Below are 16,353 nucleotides of genomic sequence, written 5' to 3'. Positions count from 1 at the left end.
ATTAGCAGTCCACTACATTACCACTCCCCCATGATCACTCAAAACACACACATTCACCCACACACACTTGCACAAATATACATAAAGTTGCATAAATATATACACACGCACTCATACCATTCACACATACATGCTTAAGTCAACACAACCACAAGCTCATTCACACACGTGCGCACACACACACATTATATGCACACGCTCGCAAACACGCAGCCTCGCCATCACGGACAGCCACGCGTCTGTAATGAAGTGCCGAGCACGCCATTACTTACCGCCATTAAAATATCCAGCGGCGTACATATTGGTTCATTTCAGCGGGGCCACTAAACCGACAGCATTGCACGCAAGCAACTACATAAGTGTGGCGATGATAATAAAAAAATAAAGGTGGAGGGGGGAGGGAGCGAGGTTGTGTGAAAAACACATATGCAATAAAAAAAACCCAAGAGCCGAGATGAAGCTGGGGCTATTTCGCCATCATGGGATCTGCGTTAATAGTGTGCCATTACCAGGGAACCCTTCGCAACCAGCAATATCCAGGCGATATTACTACAGTTCTGGAATATCGCATAATGCAGTAATATGCGTTAAGGGGTCGTAATGGAGCAAACGCTACCTCTTTGGTGCTCCCATTTCCACTTGATGGCGAGCAGTACATCACCGCACGCGAGCGCACGGTCTCTCTCTCTCGTTTTATGCGCGCCGGGGCCAAAAGGGCGTGGAGAGGTTTGATGATGGCATTAACGGGGGGGGGGGGGGGGGAGCGGCGTCAGCGCTGGCCACAATCAGGCGCATCGGCGCTAACTCGGCTTCACAGCTGTACACTCTTCAAACACGGTGGAGGGAGGCGGCGGGTGCGGCGATTTATTTTTTTCCGGCAAAGATCGTCGCAGTTATTCGCGGGCGACGCAAGAGAAAAAAAAACGGGTTGGGAAGAGGAGATGGGAAAAGAAAATTCGAATTAACCACAAGTAAACAGAAAGCTATGCAGATGCTGGTTTCGTCGCTTGCGCTAAAAATTGACGAACACTTCGACGTCGCGTCGGATCGTTCATGGGCGAGCGCGATGTTGCCCACAGCCCACCGTCACAACCCCCCCCCGCCCCCTCCTCCACCCCCTCCCCGCACAAAACGCTGACGGTGGTGCGCAGCCAAGCGGCGAGCCGGCCCCAAAAACACCAGCAGCGCTGCAAGCGACATCTGAAACTAGTTTCGTGATGGGCAGACGGACGAGGGAGAGAAGCGGCGGCACGTGTCAGGAAGTGGGTGGACACGCGGGTGGGGGGTGAAAGAGGGCAGGAGCAAGAGCCCCGTACATCGTTAGGACAAAAATGAAAGCTACCGTTTTATTTTACGATCAGCGCTTGACAAAATTACGACACAAAAAAGCCTTCGAAACAATAACAGTTTCCCCCCCTGCCCTCCTCCCATCCCGTCACTTCAACAGACCGGAATATCTAGATAACGAAATTCAGGACAACAGTATAAACCGCATTGCTGATGGGGCGATATCACTGGCGCTCGTTTGATATGCCTGCCACCCCCGCCCCTTGTCGATGGATAGCGCACGTTCGCACTACGCGGTCGCCTTGGGGAGTTCGGCCACCACCCCTGGCAGCTCCTTGAAGGGCGCCGCACTCGCCCTGATGGTCGGCAGGTCGTGCACCCCACCCTGGTCGACGATGCGCACGGTGAACGCCGGCAGGTTCACCAGGAAGCGCTTGTGCATCTGCGCTCGGGGCACGCACAACGGGGGAAGAGGTGAGTAAATATAAAAAATATATAAATATAAACACGGCGGAAGTGCAGTTCACACGAACGCAGCAGATGGTCGCAGACCAGTCACCCGTGACACGTTAGCGCAAGGCACAAAAGCCACCCCCAATTTGTGCGAGCACGCTTGATTAGTGGCCGTAACTCTTGAGCAAAAAAAAAAGTGACGGTGAAAATTGCCAGCTGGTTCAGGCAGGGAGCCGCGCGCTTAAAAGCTGGATCCGTGTACGTTTGCAAGGTAATCAACTAAAGTCCCCACACTTCCGCCTTGGGTACCATGAATACACAGGCTTCACCACGCCAGCGCTAAAAAATCATTGGCTCATGAGCGGGCAAGGTAAACAATTCACAAACCGCAACCGATTCTTGCACTGCCACGATGCACGGATTGAATCGCGCGCGTCTAATAATCGACTTTAAGATAACATGCAAATTATACTATGCCTTTGGGCCAGTGGGACAACGAAGATAAAAAACGGAAAAAAAAACAAGACGAAACGTACGGCAGAGAACACGTGAGGACAAACGATTGGAACAGTTTGGCCCCACACCCACCCCTGGAATCATGATAATTTATCACACTGCCAGAGCCATGCCTACGACCAAGTACAGCGGCGACATCATTAAAGTACGTTGTGTTTATTAGATGTTGGCTGCGTGCTATGTGCCGCAACGGCCCAATTAAACGCTGTTGCCCCGAGTTGTGAACCGGAAGTCAAACGAGGAATGTGGCTACTCTGCACCCGATGTTCGCTCACGGGCAACAGAGGGAAAAAAACATTAAACCCGCATGCAGGGTTTTTCCACTGCGGCCAAGTTCATCTAAACCTCCGTTAGGGTACAGTTAACGACAAATACTCAGCAACAAATATTGACAGAAATATTCATGGCAATAAAGATAACGATATAAACATTTGACCAAGGGGTCTAGAAAGTGAAAGGCAGCAACGCTTGATGAAATCTCTCTGACTTTGATAAGTGATTGTTAATTAGGACGGTGGATATTGGGGGAAGAGAAATGTTTGCTTAGGAGTTAAAAACATTAAGGGGCAGTGGGGGTCATTTTGCAGAACATTAAACAACTGTTTATATTTTCCTGTTGTCAGGCATTGTTGACGTTGGTTCGAGATTCACAATGCAAAACCACACATTACCTCTTGAGCACATTTCTGCAGAATCTCAACCGCCTCCTCCCGGGTCAAGTCTAAAACAACAATAACATCAAGTATATAAGAACATCATCATCATCATTAGCAAAAACAGAGCCCGCACAGTGATCAATGCCTATTGATAACTCCAGCAGCACTTGTGCATTCTCTTTATAGCCTGCGCGCAACATTAACTGCCCCGTCGTACGGAAAGCCGGTCCCCGCCCGCCTGCCCCGCTTGCCCGACCGATGCTTAAGCACATTATGGGCTGAGGCCGGCTCTTGATGTGATAGGGGGGGCTAATGAAAAGCAGTAGGAGCTCTAGTCATGCCAGCGGGGTGCTGGCTGCAGAGGCGAGATGCCTCTGTCTGCCGCTTTCCTCGCGCATTCCTCGCCCGCTCTCTCTCTCTCCGTGCGCGCCCCCCGCGCATGTGCGTGCGTGCGCGCGGGGTACGCTCGCGCGTCCTGGCGCGTGCCGCGAACGCGCGTAGCAACGGGAGCGGGGGCTTGCGTCCGTTTAAAAAAACGCCGCTTTGATTTGCCTCCCACCACCACCCCCCCTCCCTATCCGGTTGTTCTTAAGTACGTACGCACGTACGTTTTAATGAGCGCAAATACACGTCGCGGGAGCGCGCGCAGATATCCGCATCGTGAAAAATCTTTATCGTCGTGCCCCACAGTTGATCGCGTAAGCTCGGCAATGGTCGCGTTTAAACACTGCTTTACGTCACGTCAGCCGGGAAGACGGCAATAGCTCGGCTCTTAATTAATTCTGCGGACTGTCTGCGGCTTAATCACCAACATCACAGCCACCGTTAGTGGCCTCCCCCCGGAGGGGCTTGCCTTCATTAGGCGCTTCTCTTAATAAACCAGTGGCGAGGGGCGATAAGGGAAGTGCACGGTTGGCCGGAATAAATTGTCCGCGAGCGTACGCGAGCTGCCGGCCAGGGCCACGCTGGACGAGTTGCACCACTTGATGGGAGAACTCTTCAGCTCCGCTCCGCGCGAAGCCACTACAGTCCACCTCTTTGCCAGTTTTGTCATTGCAATTTTTTTTTTTATATCGACAGCGCGTCAATTGATTGGTAAAGCTCAGCCTAACGAATATCGCACTTGCCCGCTGATTAGAGAACTTGGCGGCAACATTGGCCTGTGGGTGGGCCTTTAGAACTGCGGTTGGAAGGAGAAGAAGAAAATCACTGACTTAACGAAACAAAATAACAATTCACTACATCCGGCAGAAGTGCCTAGTTTGGCACTCCAAGCCCCGGGCAATATCCACCGAATCCCAAGACTCCCAGCGTCATTAAGGGGGCCTCTGCTCCCCCTGCTGTGAGCAGACCTTGCAGTGGTTGAGTTTAGAGATGTTCTCTTGTATACGTTCATAAAGCTCGCAATGTGAAATATATAATTTGGCACGTTCGACCGCTTGCACCCCCATTATGGAGTATTTAATTTTGAACGAAGCACGGTGTAAAACAAAACCAATACAATAAATCATATCTACACAGAGCTTATGGCAATGCATAAGGATACTTTGTCGGCATGCAACGATTCCATTGTTATGCTCGTGACAGATGCACTGCACTGTGCGCGTGAGAAGTCAGCATTTTTGGAGTCACATATACTGCGTGTGGCTGGTTCGTGGAACCCCTGACAACACTGCACGACAAAACAAAAAATCATCTGCTGAATGAAATCGTGACCCATAATTGCGACAAATCGTCACATTTTTGAGTCGCAAATCGTTCAAGGTCTAAACATGCAGACTGCTAACGAATGAGAAGTGCCACAGGTGACAACTTCAATTGAACAATTTCCCCCTGCAAGTGGCCGATTGTTAGTTCTCAAACGCTCCCAAATCACAGTTAGTACTGTGATAGGAGGCTGCCTGGGAATACCAGATATACTGCATGCTTGTGCTGAGGTTGCCAGAATATGGCAATACAGCGTTGAATTTTTGAATATCTGCATTGAGCTTTGGGTGTTTCCGCCCTTGCAAATACATAATTCCCACAGATTTTTTTCCCCACTCGTACAACGGGCATTAACAAAAATCGTCCACGAATTCCAATACGTTATGTCCACCAAGGAGGGAGGGAGTTATACGTTGAGCTCATGCGGAAGCGCTACACATCGATTGTCGAAATGGAGGAGCCTTTTTTCCTTTTTTATTACAACTCAACGCGAGCCCGCTACGAAGTGCCGCTCACAGAACGGGAAACAGAAATTCCTTCGAAAAAAACAACAGCCCGAGTGTGCCGCAGCAGGGCCCAATGAAGGGGGGGGAAAACTGGCCTCGATCTGGACTACCCTTAAACAGAGGCCTTCATCCAGCAGTGGACAGATCATGGCCGACTGCCGCCGACGACGACGATATTAACTGTCCGAGTGGGCGGCACTCACCGGGGTGGTAGTGTCGGTCCAGGATGGTGATGGTGAGGGCCGCCCCATAGCCGTGCGCCGCAAACGGCACCCGCACCATGGAGGACAGGTAGTCCATGTAGAAGAGGGAGGGCCCCTCGCTCTCCTCGTACCCAGCAAGCAAGAGGTTCACGTGGTACGGGGTCTGCACGCGCGCACACACGCACACACGGGGCGGGGAAGACACCGCGAGGCCAACAAACCGAATCAAAGAGGTTCCCCTTTCTTATTAAGTGGACCCGGAGGTCATTTGACTGAACCTTTGGGGGAGGTGTAATATTTCTGCTAAATCCGCTCCTGTGCCCCGTTTCTGGGAAGATGAGAATTATCGACGGATGACATTACACCGGTAGCATTAATCAGAATAAAACCGGAGGGGTATTGAATTGAAAGTAAAGAAACGAAATCAGTGGGTGCTATCAAGAAGTGTGGTGTGCGGCTTGCAAGGCTGGCAACACATTTAGATTGGCACAACTTGAATAGTCGCTATCATGGATATCGCATAGGATTTGTGAGATGAGACACTGCTCTCTGATCTCCAAGTGCATTCAGAAGTGGCTGGATGACTCGGGAGATTAACGTCGTGCCAGTGAAATTGGGCCGGCGTTCTAATCGGACTTCTCAAAGAAAAAATTCTGATTGCGATCGTCCAGTTTCCACGAGGTGTGATTAAACAAGGTTTAAGTGTCGTGAATTTACATCTCAGCACAATCACCAATGGTTGCGTACAACATTTTATTCACGAATATTTGGTTTTCACTTGCATAATTTGTTTATTGTTTCAGCTCTAGAGTAAAAATTTGTATTGTTTGATTGACGTGCAAAATTCATTGTAGGGAATAAAAAAAAAAGGCCGAAAAAAACGACTTCAGATGTGGAGTGGCATTATCTTCCAGCGCCCTTCAACATCCGCCGACACATTGCTTCACAGTGATGGTCCTAAAGGAATGTTTTTTTTTACGTCTCATGAAATTACGCCAATAGCTGAATCAAAATTACAACTTGACTTAAAGCTTTCGTGACTGCAGGAATTAATATTCGGTAAAGTCACGTGACTTAAGCGAAAGACCAGTAGAATACAAAATTACGTCGTACATTCTGCAAGTGCTGTAAATAAAGGCATTCCACGTTCACATTTCAAGTGTACTTTCAGAGATGTGAGCATGACGCTTGTAAAAAATATATGAAAAAAAATAAAAGCACGTAGTGGGCCCCGGTGTTCATAGGATTGTCACCGGACCCCCACAACGCGTTGGCGGCAACCACGATTTTCAACGTTCGTGGCCAAGCGAGCACCACATCCCCTCACTCACGTGAGCCCCACTGCCATTGCTCATTAACCCCCTGCCGCACATCCATCAGGAGACAGCGTACAAGTCGACGGACAAATTTGTGCCAAGGAACGTTGGAATTAATCTATTCAGGAAAAAAATAGCTAAAATGATAAGATTTTTTGGCATGTTGCGAAGGCTGCCAAGACTACTCCAGCCTCACATCTGTTATCATCTCCATGTAAAGCGCGGGCCACCCAGCACTGCCCGCCCGCTTGCGATTTAGGAGAAACCGCTGGTGTGCCGTGACATGCCAAGGATCTTCCTTCAGAGCCGCCCTCCCGTCCAGACCGTTGGGGTCTCCATCAGTCATTCTGTCAGGTCACCGCAATCGTGCAGAGACTCATCTGTACGTCCAGATGACCAGCCAACCATCTAACCGTGTCACCGTCCTGTCCCAACCGGGCAATGCGAGCTAACTCCAAGCGAGCGTGAAAAGCACCGCTTCTGTGCGCAGCCAACGGGAGTTAAATGAAGTTGAACACAGTTTAACACGTAGGCTTTCGGAAGTTTAGTACGAATAACAAAAGTCGGTAGGAGTTCACGGTAGATCATAGCTAACAATGCAACAGAAATTATTATTGCACGTCAGTTGTCAATACACCTTTGTTTAGCAATGCCAATTTTTACCATGCGTTACAGTCCCATGTAAGAGTGCACCGTTTATGATTTTGGCAAACTATACGCAAATGTTATATTTACGCGAATGGGAAAACAAGACAACATACAAAATAGACAACAGTATAAACGAATTTTTTTTTTATCAATTCTTAAGTAGAATTGACCCTAAAACATGATAAATTTGCAGGGGGTTGTTGAAGGGAGGATAAAGGATAATGTGTTATGCAGAACTATGCAGAACTTTATAGCGCAGACTAAATTGTTCAATTTAACATTAATGTGATGGTTGATAACATTTCAAGTGGATATGCTACCAGTCCACACCTTCAAGACCAGTGACATAACTGAGAGACGTGCCTCAACAAGAAACGTAAAAAATAGTTTGTTGGAGATCATAACAGGCACTTTTTTTTAAATACAAATCAAACGTTAACTTAATAAATCACTTAATCGCCCCAACAGCGTGATTAATGCACAAATTTAAAAACGCCAACAAGGTACCATCGCTGTGATGCCAAAGTCAGGTGATGGATGTGTGAGAAAAAGGTCCTTTGATAAGCGTCGACCAAGCATACTTTAAAAAAAAAACGGCTCGCCGTCCCGCAGAATGCGAACCCGGGCCCTGCCAAACCAGCGATTCACAATTTATGAGAATTTTTCGGCGTTTGGCAGCGGCGGTCGGCGAGGGACCCACCCTGCTGCGTAGGTAGTCGGCCAGGTTTCGGCGCGTGAAGTTTGCTGCAGCAGTCGGTGACAGCTCATATCCTGGGGCCAAACACAGAAGACAGAAACGCATTTAGCAAATCAAATAAAAAAGGGAGTGGGGGGGGCGGCAGCGGGGGTATCTCGCAAAACTCAACGCGAAGCAAGAGCGCGTTCAGAGCTGCGCAATTTGAAATGTGTTGTTGTCGCTAATAAAACCTGGGAATCGTGATGAGAGAATAAGCGACGCCGGCGCTTGCTCTCAGCTGTCATTACGGCTTATTAGCGCACGTGTGAAGTTATTAATTCTGATTACTGGCTCTCTGCTTAACGAGATGACAGATGGGCAGGGCTCCGGTGCGCCTGGGAAGCGAGGCACGTGCGTCCTGGGATCGGCGGAGGCGCGGGAATGCGTTAATCCGCGCCCGTGCACAGATGACGGCGTCAGCGGGACCTAAACCGCTCCCAGCTGGAGCGCGGTGCGCGCGTTTCTCACTTTGTGAAGGCGGACAAGCCGCAGTGGGCTTTTGGCCTGAAATACCTTCCTGGAAGCTTGCCATAAAGCTGTTAATGCAGCTCGAGTCTCTCGGTCTCAAAGGCTCAACTGCTGGTGATGGAAACTTAAAAAACACAAAAGGCGATGATAATTCGGTTTTTACCCTTCTATTTGGCAACAAAACTGACACCTTTTTTACAAGGAGTCATCTTTGCATAGACCACAATACCTGCAGTCATAATGCAAACAAAAAATATAACTCTGATAATGTGCACTGTTCTTGAAGTTGATTGGTCCACACCCGAGACAGCTTTCCTTAGAGCCTAGTCTCACATGGGTTGGACCAGATGATACCAAAAGGTGCACGTCAGTCATATTTTTTGTTTGCATTATGACTGCAGATATTGTGGTCTATGCAAACATGACTCCTTGTAAAAAAGGTGTCAGTTTTGTTGCCAGATAGAAGGGTAAAAACCCAATTATCATATTTTTTACTGGCAAATGAGGTTCCAATGGTACAAAAGGCGATGTTCGCCAACATGCTCTGCTTCGAGCAAACCTAACCTCAACCATACTTCAATGTATTTCTGTGTGGTGGTTCGATTTAGCAATCTGGATGATCTAAAAAAATACTTGCACGTACAATTACATAATTTTATAACGTTTAAACTCACGTATGAAATTACTGAAGTAAACACGATATTTATGGGTAGAGATATCTGGTCCTTTAGAGCAAAGTCAACTAGCCAAATAGAGTTCTCAAGTGTTAATGTGTATCCATTAAAATATTAACACCTATGCAACTTATACATTTTGCTATACTCAAGTGTGGGAAATATGCCAAAGAATAACTGCATTGAGATAGATAAATGCAATCAACCCGTGGTGCTAGATGGATTGCTGTATTGTGAGAGAGATGGTGACAGTTGGGTGTGCCGTCAGCCAGCAGAAGATAGATCATGGCAAATGATTAAGACCCAATTGTGGCACAGTAAATCACCAATTTGGCAAGTTTAATCCAGCAACAGTTATTGTCATGTATAAATAAAATCAAAAATTTCAATAAATGACAATTTTATTGTGAAAAATGTCAGCGAAATATAAAGAGTACTACTTTAAAATGGGCATGAAAATTATAAATTCACTGCAATTGACATATCAAAATAAAAACGCTTTTCAGGACAACCAAGTTACATGCTATTCTTAGCACCACGTTTGTAAGCTCGTGGAAATGTTGCCGGGACACAAAGTGACCCGGTCACATGTGGGAACGATGAATCTCAGTGGGTTTAGCATCGTGTCGAAATAAATTTTCTACAAACATCGTCTAAATATGTATTACTGTCCACACTGGTTAATTGTTGTTCGTGACTTGAACATTGCATTACCGTTGAGGATAATTAACAGAAGCACATTAATGTTTGTAAATGTCAATATTTCCCGTTCACAACGACGACGGAACGTTTCTTTCCTACTGCAAATGCGATAGCTGTGAAAATGCCATGACTAGGGATATGATTCAAATATTAAAATTCGTTAAAAAAATCATGCTATATTCAATAAATCATGCATATAAAAATGTGTGCTTTCCAATTCATACTAAAAGATTAAATACATCATAAAGGTGTACTAAAGTAGGAACTAATTGGCACGTTGTGTTTATGCGACAAACCTTACTAGTTGGCTATGCAGGGTGGTGGTGGGTTAACAACACATATTTACGCGATCTAATCCAAAAACCTTTATTATGAATAATATTGGGCGCCAAGCCTACGTGTTAAATTGAGATTCAATACAATAAAACCACTGGATTATCTAGCTACACACCATGTTGTATATTTTACATATCACTATCGTCTATATAGACTCAAAACAATGAATGCTCTGTAGATGAATAGCATTACATTCCTTATATATAAAACCACAATAGATTCTGTAGAGTCACATCACCCAAGATTATAATTCATACTACTTTAGAATATAGATTCACATGACTATCGGTTCTACATTCATACCACTACATTTTATAGATTCATACCATTAAATGTTCTACATTTTCACATCTCTTAGCTTTTTCATGCCTTTCTTCAACATTAATTGTGTAGTGTTCGATAACTCGTCCTCCGCTCATTTTTTTATTTCCCCCCACCTGCTCCAACCCCTTGCACCGTCAATTACAACGTTGGTTATCTCATTACTTCCAAGTGGTGACATCTATTTCATCACTTTGCCTCTCTAGGGATTTGAATCTCTTTGCTGAGAACAATCGAAATTCTCCTGCCTCCTAAAGTAGATTTTTTTTCATGTTAACCGTCTTGTTCTTGCCTGCCATTAGCTTCGTCCTCTTTTTTTGGCAACGTTAAAGCTCAACTTGCACAAGGCCAGCTTGTGATCACTTCCCGTGTTAAATTGCTGAAGACAGGCATCTCTAGAAATATGAGGTTTGTCTGTGAGAATTGAGTAAAATTTATTTAAAATGTCTCCACTTTTGACACTGCAATATCCATTTTCTAGACTCCCTTTGTTAAAGTGTTTATAATCTTCAGGTCCTGGCTGGTTTTTAACTATAGTTGACATTCTCCTTGCTAATTCCTTACTTTGATACACATTTTATCATCTTTAAATCGTTTACTCACCTGTGCAATCATAACAAGGAAACGATAGATGATTCCCTTTTAAAATTATCTAATTGATGTACTAATTCGTCAGAATTTTAATATTATTACTTCACTAAACGTAAACAATGAATAACAGGTCAACGAAGACGTGGTTTTCTTACTGTCACTGAAACTAGATCTTTACATTTCAGACAATTTGTCAGTGAGAGTAAATTCTAAGATTAATAACGTAACCCAGACTGTCCCCATCTCTCCCCGAACCTTCATCACGTAAAGCCAAGCACCCTCACCATTCCTCATCTTGTAGAGCTGCACATTCTTCTGCACGTACTCGGCGAACTGCACTGTGTCTCCAGACTCCCCCGTGCACAGCAGAAGGATGCGGTCGCTTAGCCGGAACATCTTCTCCTGGTCTGAGTGCGGGCAACGTTGGAGATTAGGTTAAAACAATTGTGCAATGTTTTATATGGTAAACAAAGGTTGGTCCACTGCCTACCTTTTTAAATGTTCCAATTTCATTAACTCATTAGCCGAACAATTAATATTTAAATATTGACTTAAAGCTTCCGTGACTGCAGACATTCATATTCTTTGGGTCTTTCGGTAAAGCCACGTAGATAGAACAAATAAGAAAAATAATAACAATATCACGACGTTTCGATCGCAACACAAGCAATCGTCATCAGGTGAAAAATATATCGGGAGAGCTGCTGGGAATATATATTGTTATTATTTGTTCCATCTACAAAGAAAATGAATATTTAAATAAAAAAATGTGAATGGAATCCTCAGTCACAGGTTATATAACTGGAAAAATATAACTGCATATTTTAAACAATTGTTTTAATGGCACTGAATGTTATAGCACTGGGTATTCCAAAAAAAATGTGATGAAACATTACGAGTTACATTATTTTGAGTAAGACAAAAATCAGTATTGGTACAGCTCGGTTTGAACAAAGTCCTGTTCGACGTGCAGCCACCAATAGAAAGAGTCATGCAAGGCACTGTTGGAAAAACACAAGCTGTCATTTAATATCGATTCGTTTTTCAATAAAACAGACAACGCATCGAAATACATGCATTAACAGTTAAACATATGAACACATACTGTATAAAAATAATCACGTGTGTTAAAATCAATCATGACTAAACATCCGTTTAAACGCAGTCCCTTGTCAGAATCTTTCTATTCCAATTTCTTCCTCTAAAATTAATAATCACACATGCTGACTTTAATAGCCGACATTTAAATGAATATGTTTTACACTGGCTATGGTATTAACCTCATGGCATTGTTGAACACCTTGTTTGTCACACTCAGGTAGCAACTCTACTAAAATTCTAAAGAACCTTTAAAATAGACTGTGTACTGCAAAACATCGTAGCTGGAAGTTTGTCTCATTGAGCTGTCATCTAATTCAATGGAACAAAAACGTAGTTTACTTCCAATATCTTTTGTAGATAAACACAAAACGTATACACACATTAATGAATAACATCGTACGTATTAATATGACAATATAACAACATACGCGTTAAATTAAAGTGTTGATAAGATTACATTGAAATAAAGCGACTCTTGTCCGCATGTCCTCCCGCTCTCTAAAATGAAAAGTCATGCAGGCATTGAGTCTTATACATTACGGTTAAAAGTATGCTTCACTAAAACCACCGAACGTCACCCAAATTAAAACACGTCTCAGCATCTGACTTATGTTAACACAACAGTTTAATAAGTCACTGATGAAAACACCCCACACAATTAAAACAAAGCTAAAATGCACACCAAACGGACGCTAGGCCGCGAGATCCATCGGCCTCTCCTAGAATCCGGGGCGGGCGAGGCGCTTCTACCTCCGCAGCGAATCCATCCGAGAGTCCCAGGCGCGCTAGGCCGCACGGGGCCACATCCCGACCACGCTTACAACGCCAAACAAAAAAACCACAGAAATTAACCGCGGCGATATCTCGACGACGGGTGCAACCCTCACCTTGCTTCATCACCACGATGCTGTGCGCGCTCACTGTATCGGCCGCCACCGCCACAAAGTCCTTTCCCTGGATGCCGATGCAATACTCCATCTTGTCCCGTCGGTGAGATCTCGGCGAGTGACGTCACGCCCACCCTCGCGATGTTTTGGATCTCGCGAGACTTGGGTTTGCGTGACGCGTCTCTAGTGGGGGGCAGGGTCAGAACATTAGTAGGGGCAGGTCAGAACATTAGTAGGGGCAGGTCAGAACGTTAGTAGGGGCAGGTGAGAACGTTAGTAGGGGCAGGTCAGGATGTTAGTAGGGGCAGGTCAGGAGGTTAGTAGGGGCAGGTCAGGAAGTTAGTAGGGGCAGGTCAGGATGTTAGTAGGTGCAGGTCAGAACATTAGTAGGGGCAGGTGAGAACGTTAGTAGGGGCAGGTCAGGAGGTTAGTAGGGGCAGGTCAGGAGGTTAGTAGGGGCAGGTCAGGTGGTTAATAGGGGCAGGTCAGTATGTTAGTAGGGGCAGGTCAGGATGTTAGTAGGGGCAGGTCAGGAGGTTAGTAGGGGCAGGTCAGGAGGTTAGTAGGGGCAGGTCAGGAGGTTAGTAGGGGCAGGTCAGGAGGTTAGTAGGGGACAGGTCAGGAGGTTAGAAGGGGCAGGTCAGGAGGTTAGTAGGGGACAGGTCAGGAGGTTAGAAGGGGCAGGGTAACATCTAGAAGCATCCAGCAACATCCCAGTGCCTTGTGCGATGATGATGCTACGTCGAAAATGCCGTACGAGCGATTATTGGCTACTCGCGCTGCAACATAGTCCCTTTCACTCGATCGCGTTATATCTAACCCGGCTCTCTAATACATTGGTCGTGTCAAACATACAATTCGCGCTATGGCAACTATACGCAGCGTTATATGAGACCGGAGTGTCTTGTTAATTGTGCTAGTGCGCCACTTACAATGCAGGAGCAGCGACAAATAATTTGCATTATTATTGTTGTCAGGTTTGCTGGCGATATTGCCGCTGCGTGACCCCCAAAGGTGTAATTTGCCGTGTCGTTATTCGGCAATTTCTGATGTTTTGGCCAATACCTGTCACATATAAATGGTGGGGAGTGCAGGGGGTTGTTTTAGCTACGGGAGAAAACCGGAGAACCCGGAGAAAACCTCCCGCAAACAGTGGCGGAGAGAACATTTACACTCTACAGAGATGAGCACCCGAATTAGGAATCCAACCCAGGGGCTTATCGCTGCGAGGCACGTGTGTGCACACCAGGGCCACCCTGTCGCCCGTACTGTTAAGGTGTTGTGAGTGGGGGGGGGATTTGATAACTCACGAAAGATGATAATGACGATGATGATCCAAAAATGATCGACTTAAGGCCGAAACGTGAATATAACACGCGCCCCATAAAGTCTCTAGCAGGGCGTGACTTTGAAGAGGTGTGCGGTTAATGCAACAACAAGTTCTATTGGCAGCCACAGGTGACATCAGTGGTTGCTAGCATCTTAAAAAGTCCTGGGTCGGAATCGGAATCAGAATATGTATTTATACTGGAGGAATCTGATGAGCTATAAAAGATATTTTTTCACAGATGTCCACCATCCTGCACTGAGCAGCGTGCGTCGTGTTTGTATGGTCAAATAGCCCCGATGGCTGCCACAACACTAGAAGGCCTTCATCCATCTGCACATGGACAAAGGGGGCCGTGGAATACAATTTCATATTGGAGGAAGAATTATTCATGAAACAGCCCAAAGCACAACCTTCTGGCGGTATTTGTAGCATATATATACTCCACTGGTGATCCCGAATAATGGCGAAACTTGGATTCTGTTGCAAGGTTTTTGGGCTGCAGTAACATTTTAAAGGATTGGCTTTCAGTTGCCTTAAGGCTGCTGGATATAAGGACGACGCTGCTGTTCACAAACATCAACACAGGAAATGTTTAATGAAGTTCTCCCCCCCCCGGGAATGATATTGCAGCGTACTCTTTTCGACATATGAGAATGCAGATTAAATTGCTTAATTAGTGACCTTCACTTAATAGCTATACCTGGTGGAATCCATCATCATCATCAGTGTCAATACACTGCTAGATTGAGTGATCCCCACACCATCGCCGTCTGATTTAAGTATATCGGTCAACGTTGGCCCAATGTTCTGAACCACATGCTAACCTTGGCATTTTTACGACTGACACTTCACCATGCTAGTCAGGGGGGGGGGGGTGGTGAAGGGGGGGGGAAATGTTGTCTTACTGAGTGTCTGCCAGCTAACAGGTGCCCCTTACCCAATAGAGATACCAAACCTGTCAACCTCTTATAAGCGGCCTACCTTATTGCAGACCAATTCAGACCTTATTGGTCACCCCGTGCCCTTATAAATAGCAACGTTCATCCTACAAAGTCCCATCACAAGGAGAAACACATGAAATAAAAACAAATATTTGCCGTATTGAAACGGCTGTACGCCGTATGGACCTGGAAACTCAATTTCCCTGTTTAAGAATACGGGTAAACTGTATGGGTGGACAGGTATGAGATACTGAAGGCTGGCAGGTTTTTTATATGCATCAAAATAAACAAAAACGATGTTTTATTTTATCAGGTAAGGCCCACTGAGCTATGTAGCTCATTTTTTCAGAAGCGGTCTGCCCACAGCTGATAACTCAATGAGGTGGCCTATCTTCTTGGTTCTTTCGGTAAAGTCACGTAGAAGGGAAATAATAAAATAATAAAAATAAAACATAATAAAATAATTCTCACGACGTTTCGGCCACAACGCAAGCAGCCGTCCTCAGGTGACGAACAGGTCTGTGGGGAAGACAGCGTCTGAATGAAACACCCCAGGCTTGGAGCGTAGAGGTGGTCTATCATCATGTGGAAATTTATAGCAGTAAAAAAAAAATACTCATCGTCAGGTCAAGGCATGAAGAATAAGGACAAAATATAAACTCGGCATGTAACTATCCATGTCGATGAATTGCCACAATTCTGGCTTGCAGTTTGACTGATAATCTTGTTATTCTTGGTTCTTTCGGTAAAGTCACGTAGTGGTGGCTTTCACACCTGATGATTGCTTGTGTTGCAATCGAAACGTCGTGAGAATTGTATTGATTGATTTATTTTATTTTATTATTTCCCTTCTACGTGACTTTACTGAAAGAACCAAGAATATGAATCCTTGCAGCCACGAAAGCTTTAAATCGATAATCTTATTGTTTTGTGGTTATCATCTAACCTATTTTGTCGGTTTTTCCCCGTTATTT

The 16,353-nt window shown here is 45.4% G+C and overlaps 1 protein-coding gene across 1 annotated transcript; it reads right to left on the bottom strand.

The window, feature by feature from the left end:
* Nucleotides 1-1,332: 1,332 nt before the first annotated feature.
* On the bottom strand, nt 1,333-13,293 carry PSMB2 (proteasome 20S subunit beta 2). The gene is made up of 6 exons (XM_078604396.1): nt 13,109-13,293; nt 11,405-11,527; nt 7,993-8,063; nt 5,329-5,491; nt 2,928-2,977; nt 1,333-1,729 (listed from the first exon to the last, which is right to left on the bottom strand). The coding sequence occupies exons 1-6, from the start codon at nt 13,197-13,199 to the stop codon at nt 1,577-1,579; spliced, it is 651 nt and encodes a 216-aa protein (XP_078460522.1). The 5' UTR covers nt 13,200-13,293; the 3' UTR covers nt 1,333-1,576.
* Between the last annotated feature and the right edge of the window lie 3,060 nt (nt 13,294-16,353).

This window comes from Lampetra planeri, chromosome 22, assembly GCF_965212315.1.
Source record: "Lampetra planeri chromosome 22, kcLamPlan1.2.h2, whole genome shotgun sequence".
NCBI lineage: Eukaryota > Metazoa > Chordata > Hyperoartia > Petromyzontiformes > Petromyzontidae > Lampetra > Lampetra planeri.
The sequence above is the reverse complement of the archived record's forward strand: the minus strand, read 5'-3'. Positions and strand labels throughout refer to the sequence as shown.